At 35.7% G+C, this 8,889-nt stretch overlaps 1 protein-coding gene across 2 annotated transcripts; it reads right to left on the bottom strand.

Moving 5' to 3' along the window:
• Positions 1-2,762: 2,762 nt before the first annotated feature.
• LOC142626019 (uncharacterized) lies at positions 2,763-8,551 on the bottom strand. 2 transcript variants are annotated; one of them, XM_075799786.1, is made up of 7 exons: positions 7,723-8,551; positions 6,430-6,602; positions 6,137-6,221; positions 5,821-6,051; positions 3,721-3,893; positions 3,304-3,406; positions 3,013-3,148 (listed from the first exon to the last, which is right to left on the bottom strand). In XM_075799786.1, the coding sequence occupies exons 1-6, from the start codon at positions 8,530-8,532 to the stop codon at positions 3,334-3,336; spliced, it is 1,545 nt and encodes a 514-aa protein (XP_075655901.1). In that variant the 5' UTR covers positions 8,533-8,551; the 3' UTR covers positions 3,013-3,148; positions 3,304-3,333. The 2 variants fall into 2 exon arrangements, with proteins under 2 accessions (XP_075655900.1, XP_075655901.1); XM_075799785.1 differs by lacking the exon at positions 3,304-3,406 and having other exon boundaries at positions 2,763-3,148.
• Between the last annotated feature and the right edge of the window lie 338 nt (positions 8,552-8,889).

Consider the following 8,889-nt stretch of genomic DNA (forward strand, 5'->3'; position numbering starts at 1 on the left):
AAGTTCTATTGTTTTGCTGCTCATAAACACATATCAATACTCTTCTCTCTCTCTCTTATAAAAGCCCTTCTTATGGAAGGCATGAACTTCTATTACTAAAACCCTTCTCCTAGAAGGTATCAAGATCTCATATCAAAGCCCTTCTCATGAAATGAACAAATCCATCTTACATAGAGCCCTTCTCTTAGAAGGCACAAATACTCCATACAAAAGTCCTTCTCATGGAAGGCAACACTAATTATAACTTCACAACAACTAAAAGAGCATTGTCAAGGAGAAAACTCATTTAAGTGTATGATAAAGAGGGACAAGCTTAACCAGCCCCTATACACAACTGGGCATACTCTCTCTCCCTCCAGTTGTACCCTTTTTTCCCCCTCAATCTTGAAGTTATCATGGCAAACTGTCTATCTACCGCTGGGGTCACTCTGCTAGGATATCATTAACTCACAGAAGCTGTACAGCTGAGCTACAAACCATACAAAGATAAAGGGGCAAACTTAACTAGCCTCTACCGCTGGCATTCTACTGGAATCCTATCAGCTCACTGATGCTACACACCTGGGCTACAAACCATATGAAGATAAGTGATTTTGCTTCCTTATCATTAAATTTACATTATTGAGTACATGATTACTTCATATTTAAATACATATTACTTTATTCCAACTACCATTACAACTATTAACTAAGGCTTAAACTCATTTAAATGCATGATAAGAGGGGCAAGCTTAACTAGCCTCTACCGCTGGCATTCTGCTGGAATCTTATCAGTTCACTGATGCTACACAGCTGGGCTACAAACCATATGAAGATAAGTGACTTTGCTTCCATATATTTAAATTTACATCATTGAGTACATGATTACTTTACTTCTAAATAAATACTACTTTATTTCAACTACTAATCAAAGTTATCATATCAAACACATATTCTATATTTATTTGACCATTATCATGATTTGGCTTTAATGGTTTGGTAGACTTAAAAGTACACCGGTAGTCGTTGGACCACGTGGCCCAATGTTGAGTTCTGGGACGCAACTCCCCAAATGAACCCAGGTCTAGCAAGGTCACCCCTCCAATGGACCACACGTGGCTGAGCAACCAAAGAAGGCCCCTGAACACCCCTTAAGCATAATCCTTAATCCCTTTTTTTAAAAGACTTAAATAACAATAATAAATATTAGCCCAAATAACAACAAACATAAACCAAACAAAAATAAGACAAGATCAAACAACAAGAAGTGAGCAAATTATTCAACAAAAAACCTATTATAAAAAAAAAAGATAAATATCGCTAATCATTTAAATTTGTAACTCATTTAAGCTATTCAATAAAAAATAGTTCATAATTTCATTTTTCCTAAAAAAATGGTACAAAGAAAAATATTGTGGATGTGAGTTCTCCTTAATGGTGACGATAGTTACAACAATTTTGCTCTGCTTACTCCTTATCAACTTGACTCGTAGTTGTAGCATATATTCTTCTCTCTCTCTCATCATTACAAAATTACTCTCATTTTAGCATTATCAGTTCCCACTTTATCTATTATTAGTCTTTTTTTTTCTCTCTCTCTTTGTTAGTAGAAAGAAATTTAATACTTTGTGTATTTATGTGGTTTTTTTTGTGACAGTAATATATTCAAGTTATTGCTTTATTATATTTTTATAATTAAAATTTCTTAGTGACCACTCTAAAAAAAAATTCCTAGAACCACCACTGCTTAGATGAAATTCAAGAGTGACGCAAAGTTTGTACCAGGGCGATATTGACGGCATTAAAAAGCCTTATAATTTTTAAGTGTTCAAGAATTTGCAATATTCAATTATTAGAAGGTAAATAATAAAAAGCATTTGTCATATACTATTAAATAAAATTATGTGCAAATGCATGGCGCTAGCCTAGAAGCTCTAGGGCATTTCCTCAAAAAAAAGGGAGAAAGATTAGTGCAAGAAACAAATTAATGGAAGCTCTGAAGCTTTTATTGACTCACAGGAGAAAGTGAGGCTCGATTTTATCCACAACGCTTATCACATCAGATTTAAATTAAAATGAAGCCTCAAACGTCTTTGCTTGTCTTATTGCATATGTTCCATGCTTTATTCAGCATATCTGAAACACCTTCCTTTCTTTTTTTTCTTTTTTTTTTGGGTAAATGGGGAATATCATAAAAAACTAACCAAGAACAAGAGTGTCAAGCAACGCCTGTTAATGTACAAACCAGAAGCATCAAAAGAAAAAAGGGAAACGCCTTCCTTTCATGTACTTTTCAAAAAGGAAAACATGAAAAAGGAAGAAAAAAAAAACCCTTTCATTTCTTTATTTATTTACTTTTTTGGGTGCATTATGTAGAATTATATCTCCTTAAAGAGAATTTTGTGGCCCACATATGAGTGAAGATGAAACTCATATCTTAAGTTATCTATTTGTGAAAGTTACATGTTAGATGTAACATCCTTTAGTAACTCTCAATTGGTACAACTTCCTTGGTTAATAAATGTTAGATTTATGGTTAAGTCATTAAATTCACCATTTCTTAATGGTTTAAACTTTTAGGACAATCAGTAATTTAATATTGTATCAAAGCAGAAAATTCTGAGTTCAATCTTTGGTTTTACTCTACCTCCCAGTTAAAAAGTTAAATTCCCACTTGTTGGGAGTCTTCTTTTATTCATAAACTTAAACTATGGCTAGAGTAATGTTTATTTTATTCCGCAACTCTAAATTTATCTTACAAATAATGCAACATCATATTTAAATTTGGTTGAAAGTTTTGTTTTATTTTACCAAAGTTGGGATCCCAAAATTTGGGGACTAAGGCATTTGTTGTTATTGTATGCGTGGAGTGAACCCCAAGTTTCAATTATAGCCCTATGAATACTATTGAACCATGGCTAAGTAAACAACCCCAACATTATTAAATAATTTTGTATCCTTAAGACATACAGGGCTTCTGCTTTTATGCTTTTGCACCTATTAAGCCTTAATTCTGACAACTGGTCTAGATCTGCAAAACAGTTAAGCATTTGCAGCATTCATAGTTTGTTCATGGAGAAGAGGTATCTGTATGCAGTCTTGCATTGGGTCACCTTCTTCCTCATCTTCCGTCTCCCACAGGAAACTAGCATATGCTGCAAGAACATGACTGAAAAACAAAAGAGCAAAACACGTAATGTCATATATATCTCATTCTTTAAATATATTTTTTTAACAAGTGAGGGAGGGGAGATTTGAACCCTGGTTCTCCTTCTAAGGAAAGCAAATAATACCATTGAGTTACAATGCTCTTAGCATAAATACCTTGTTGAGAACTGCCTATTGCTTTTGGAGTTAAAATAAGAACTTATATAGTTCCGACTCTATGGAGACTTTTATCATGTAATGGAAGCCTATCCACCAATGTCTGGAGAATAGGATTTGCACAAGAGAAGTGGGTTTGCGACAACTATTGGTAACGGTCCAAACTTTAAATATTCTAGATCCCTATTTTTCAATTTCTTTAGGAGCCTTTGAAGTGGCACCCAGGATTATCCAATCATAAATAACCTTCTAGATGGAGCTAATTGAGAGTTATCTCCTGCATGATCATGATACAAGTGCGGAATGCAAAGTGTGTGCATTAAGTGTGAAAGAACATGAGCATCTAACATGATGAGAATGTGGGAAAGCTTCTAAAGTTTAAATAGAGAAGCAAGGAATACTGCAGGAAAATTGTACCTATCTCCAGTAGTAGCCTCAACTGCTCTCTCAAAGTAGCACAATGCTTTATTTCTATCATGATGAAGTTCCCACACCAATTTAGCATACTGAGAAATGATTTCACCATCCCTAGGATCAGCTAGTATAGCACGCATGTAAAATTCCTCTGCTGCTGGGAGGTCATTCTTGGACTGTAGGTTGAACGTAATAATTACATAATTGATATTGGATCAACTTAATGCAGAGACACTGTTTTAATATACCACAAATAGGTCAATAATAGAACAAGCTAGTGAAATTAAGGGGAGCCGTGCATCATCTTCTCTACACCTGTTTTTCTTATCCCAATCAAGGTTCATGTGCTTTATGGTAAGTGATACATGTTTATAGAAAATGTTTAGATAGGTATTTCTACGCTGCCTTTAATTTGCACTCTAGGTCAAAATTTTATCTTAATTTCATAAAATGGGCTGCAGACCTGCAACAACTAAGATATATATATATATTCAAACATGTCATTTGGGCAAAGGTGCCCAGTAACTTGGATGGATATATTGTAACCGAAAAAATGCAGCTCCTATCATCAACCCTGTGGGGCACAATTTCTCTCTCAAATTATTTTGTGTTCATGGATTACTTTGATCTAAAACTTGAGACAATGGATTCATTCTGAAAAACGATTCGTAAGTGGTTATTAAAAGGAGCATTTAAATATTCTTTTAGTCCATTTACCTAAATTTTCATCTTCTTCTCAGTATTTTTCAGCAAAATCCAGCTAACTTCATGTGTAGTCATCTTGTTGACCTTTTTTGAGGTAGGTAGATAGTGGGGGAGGGGGATGTGGGGTTTAAGCTACAGACACAGGGCAACACAAAGGATGCAATTACCATTGGACTATCACTTGAAGGAACCTTGGTTATCTTGTGGACTAAGTATTGAATATAGATATGAAATTTTGTGAAAATTATAATCCAGCAATGGGGCAGTTAGTGGCTTTTAGTGTTCTCTCTTTGGGGCAACTGAGAGGGCCTATAATTTTTGAAAGCTTAAAATGCCAAAATAGCGACAAATATAAAGAGGCATAAGAAGTTTCTGATGTAGTCTCATGATTTCTTGACTTGGGCGAATTTGTCTTGGCTTAATCACTGAAAACCATGGAATGGTTGCCATCGATATCCAGACTACTTTAATCAATAACATCAGGAGCAAAATTGGTAGGATTTATTATATAGACATTACCTTTCAGTAGGAGTTAGTCACAGACATTTATATAACATGTTTGAATCTATTTTAATGAATTTAACTACATGTTGAAATCAAATTTTCAACCATGGGCATTAGGTGCTCATTTTGCTGAAAAATTAGTAGCAAGAGATATGTTTCTTTATGCCAAGATGTATTTACAACATTACAATTCTGTTGGTGCATAATTGTATTTGAAACATGTGTTGCTTGTGGAAAGGGTGTAAGCCAGGGTCGTGTAAAAAATTTGCTAAATGGCTCCTTATTAGACCCCCAACCCCCCCACGCCCTAGAAGGAAAAAGTAAACACACAAAACACACACACACACACACAAGCAGTTGTATCCACCTGTTACAACTCACAGTATATTTTAATCTGTAGTAAGAGCAAAAGGACTCTTAGCTGACATTAATCATAAGAACTTAATGAAAAGGCTAACTGAGAAATGGTATCTCAGTCCAGTAGGTGGGTAGAAATCAGATTATTCAGAAACTTTAGTCTCCAGAGCAAAATCATATGCTTTTCGTATAACTAAAAGCGTTAGAGCAGTGTTAGTCTTCCACAAAGCTGGATAATGAGTAGGCCACCTATGGGATATGCTATAGAACTGGGTTCCATACAGATGGTGATCTTAAAATCTGTTACCTGTATTGGAATCAATGAGCTCTAGCTCAAATGACACTTGCTCTTCCCACTAGAATGAGTGGATGGAGGTTGTGGGTTCAAAACTCACTAGTTGTGAGCCCAACTTACTAGTAATAATTAAAAAATATGTTATCTGTAATGGCCTCACATTCTTGTCAATAGTTGCTCAGTTAAATGAGATGACTATGAAGAGTTGAAACAAAATGGGGAACAGAATGTTCTTATCTTACCTGACACAGAAATTGAGCATAATTTCTTAGAAACAAGGGGTTGTTAGGGCTCCCATCAATCATCTTTTTATAATACTCCTCAACATTGCCAACGTTGCTGGATTCATCTGCAGTAGAATCAGCCACATCAATCCCAAGTGCTGCTTCAAGGTGTAGGGATGGACTAACTAGTTCAATTTCTTCTTTGGGGGTTGAGATTTCAATTTCTTTCTTATGTTCTTCCTCTTCAATCTGCACATAATCTGCAAGGCATTAGATCATTCCAACAATGTGAAACGTTTTCCAGAGTCATCAATTCCTCTGACGAAAGTAACACCTGAATGTGATCTTGAGGTGCTTCATTCTCTTCCCCTTCGCCCCCTATTTCCCAGAGGAAACTAGCATATGCTGCGAGAACATGGCTGGAAATCAGACTAAAAGGTTAGTTTTAAGACATGATAAACAATCAGGTTGCCAAGTTCAAACTAGGACATCTGGTTTCTGCAGGTCAGTGACAGGTTTTGCAAACAACTGAGGCTAGAATTTAATCCAAATCAATTTAGTAGAATCTCCAGCTGTTTGAAGTACTGTATTTCTTTTAGAAGCCAGATGGAGAAAGGAAGTACTCACCTATCTTGAGGAGCAGCTTGAGCAGCACGTTCAAAGTAACTCAAGGCTCGATCTTGGTCATTAAGGTTTTCCCACACAAATTTAGCATACTGAACCAAAATTTCACCATCTTCAGGATCTGCTAGTGTAGCACGAGAATAGTATTCCACCGCTCCTTGAAGATCTCCCTTAGACTATCGTATAAAAAAGAATAAGAAAAAGAAGTCCACTTCATGCATAAGGTGAGAAATCAACATCTAATTGCAAATGTACCGCATCCCTTCATTGAACATGATTTGAGCATTACTGGTTATTTTTCAATATTTTTGTTATTCCTATTAATTTCCTGTTTATCCATAATTGACATAAATATAATGCTTCTGCAATTGAGCAGTAGATCTTTTTAATAAACAAAGTTAAACTAAGTTTCCACATACACTAATTTCAGCTTTACCAATAAACTATTGGTTGGCAAGAGAAGATTTGTGAGAGACTATACAATTAGGAAGGAAGCATATCATGTCTCCAATGATGGTTTAATCGGTTAGTGGGGCATACATGTGTTAGCAATGGAAACACATCATAGACCTGCAATTTTGGTCTGCTCATCAATCCGATATTTCAGTTAATGTTCACATCTCTAATGATTTAACTAAAAATCCTGCTTCAAAATGAAGGTAATTCATTGAAAGTTTCGGTTGCACCACAGATGTGGACTCTTCACCCAAACCCAGACCAGTAATATGTCTACGTTCATGCATAAATTATGCTGTTGAGACCTCCTCCTCCTCATGACATGAACACACAATTGGCCTTAAAACCTAAGGGCATCAGAGCAGCCCCCCTCATGTCAAGGTTTCCCCTTGAGCCACTTTTGCTCAGGTATAGTGGTGATACATTTTGGAAAAGGGTCATTGGACGCACATAGTTTATGGTTAGGCCTAGCAATAGGACTATAGAAAAAGTAGCAACTGCAGCAGTAGCAGCACTGCCACTGCCGCCACCAACAACAATACTAGTACAGAAGCAAACTGCATAAAAGTATTCTCTGAGGTAAGGTCTATTTAGTGTGTAGCATAGCCTTTGATTTTTCCCACACTTGGATAATTAGAACAAGATTTTTAAAAAGCTTGGACCTTCTGCTCATAATCCCTATTATCAAGCAGATCTGATAAAACAGGGCCACAACAGGAGTTGAAAATAGGTATTTGATCAATCAATCAATCTAAGGGTGCACAATCAAAGGTCTTTGTGAAGCTCTAATAAGTTTATATATTGAGAAAGCAGAGAAAAGATGAGAAAAAGAAGACTAACCTGCAAAACCTGAGCATAGTTTCTCAGAAACAAAGGGTGGCAAGGATTCTGATCAACCATCTTCCTATAATACTCTTCAACATCACTGCTATCATCAAAGTTCGCAGGAGATAAAAAGTCCCCATCAAGCTCAACACCACCAATACTAAAACTGTCAATCCCAAGCCCAGCAGCAAGATACATGCGAGGACTAACAGGTTCATTTCCGACTTCAACACTCAGATTCTGAATCCTATTTAAACCGTCTTCCTCCTCATCCCCCTCCTCAATCAACCCCATACTCTTCTTATTAGCAAAACTGAATTCGCCACTACCCGTAGCTTCTATGCTCTCTCCTATTGTAGCAGTTCTCTCCAGTTCTTCTTTGTCGAGATCTTGCAGCCAATTATTATGCTCTTCATCTTGAAACTCATCAGTTGAAGTAAATATCGAGAAAGATGGTGATGTCTGCAACATGTTGGTCCCAGTTAATTTGCTATGTTTATGAAAAAACTCTCTTGGTTTACTTGAATTGCCAAAGTCTTCTATGTCACAATAAGAACCACTATAACTTAAGCCTTCCAAGTTTCCATCAGACCAGGCTCGTCGAAAGCCAGAGGATTCAGAGAAGTGGGAAGCACTGTTAGAGACTGGAGATGAGCTGCACGAAACTTGGGAGAAAGAAAGCTTTTTGGAATGGTGATCAAACGGTAGTGGTGGGTGTTTGTTGCATTTTTTGTTTGTAGTGTCTAAGTCTCTGTTGGGACTTTCTGAGAAAGGTAACCGATGGCTTCCAATATGTGGGGTTGAAGAGCTTCTTACTAGTAGCATTTTATTGAAGCTTTTTAGTAATTTGCTTGCTTAAGATTGCATTGCAAGGTCAAATTGCTTTCTGAGCTGTGGATAAGAAGAGTTTAAAATATCAATTCAAAATGTATAAAATAGAAGAGAACCCAAAAAAAAATACAATTATTAATGAAAAATAAATATAATAACATCAAACTCCTATCTATATATAATAATAATAGATAAAGCAATGATAAAAACCAATTAAATTTCAAATTAGAATTCAATTAAAATCTAATTTTAATCCAATTGTCTTGTCTAATCTAAATTTTAGAATTTTGTGCCAAATAAGTTAATTTAGTGTAAAAATTGAATTTTAATTAAAATTTAATTTTGCTCTAC

This window comes from Castanea sativa, chromosome 2 (genome assembly GCF_040712315.1).
Source record: "Castanea sativa cultivar Marrone di Chiusa Pesio chromosome 2, ASM4071231v1".
Taxonomy (NCBI): Eukaryota; Viridiplantae; Streptophyta; class Magnoliopsida; order Fagales; family Fagaceae; genus Castanea; species Castanea sativa.

Excerpts from the sequence above, each read along its gene's own strand:
- LOC142626019 (XM_075799785.1), bottom strand. The coding sequence starts at position 8,532 with ATGCTACTAGTAAGAAGCTCTTCAACCCCACATATTGGAAGCCATCGG. Across the intron at positions 6,222-6,429 it reads CAAGCTGCTCCTCAAGATAG|CCATGTTCTCGCAGCATATG; the intron begins GTGAGTACTTCC and ends TCTGATTTCCAG. Across the intron at positions 6,052-6,136 it reads CACCTCAAGATCACATTCAG|ATTGAAGAGGAAGAACATAA; the intron begins GTGTTACTTTCG and ends GATTATGTGCAG.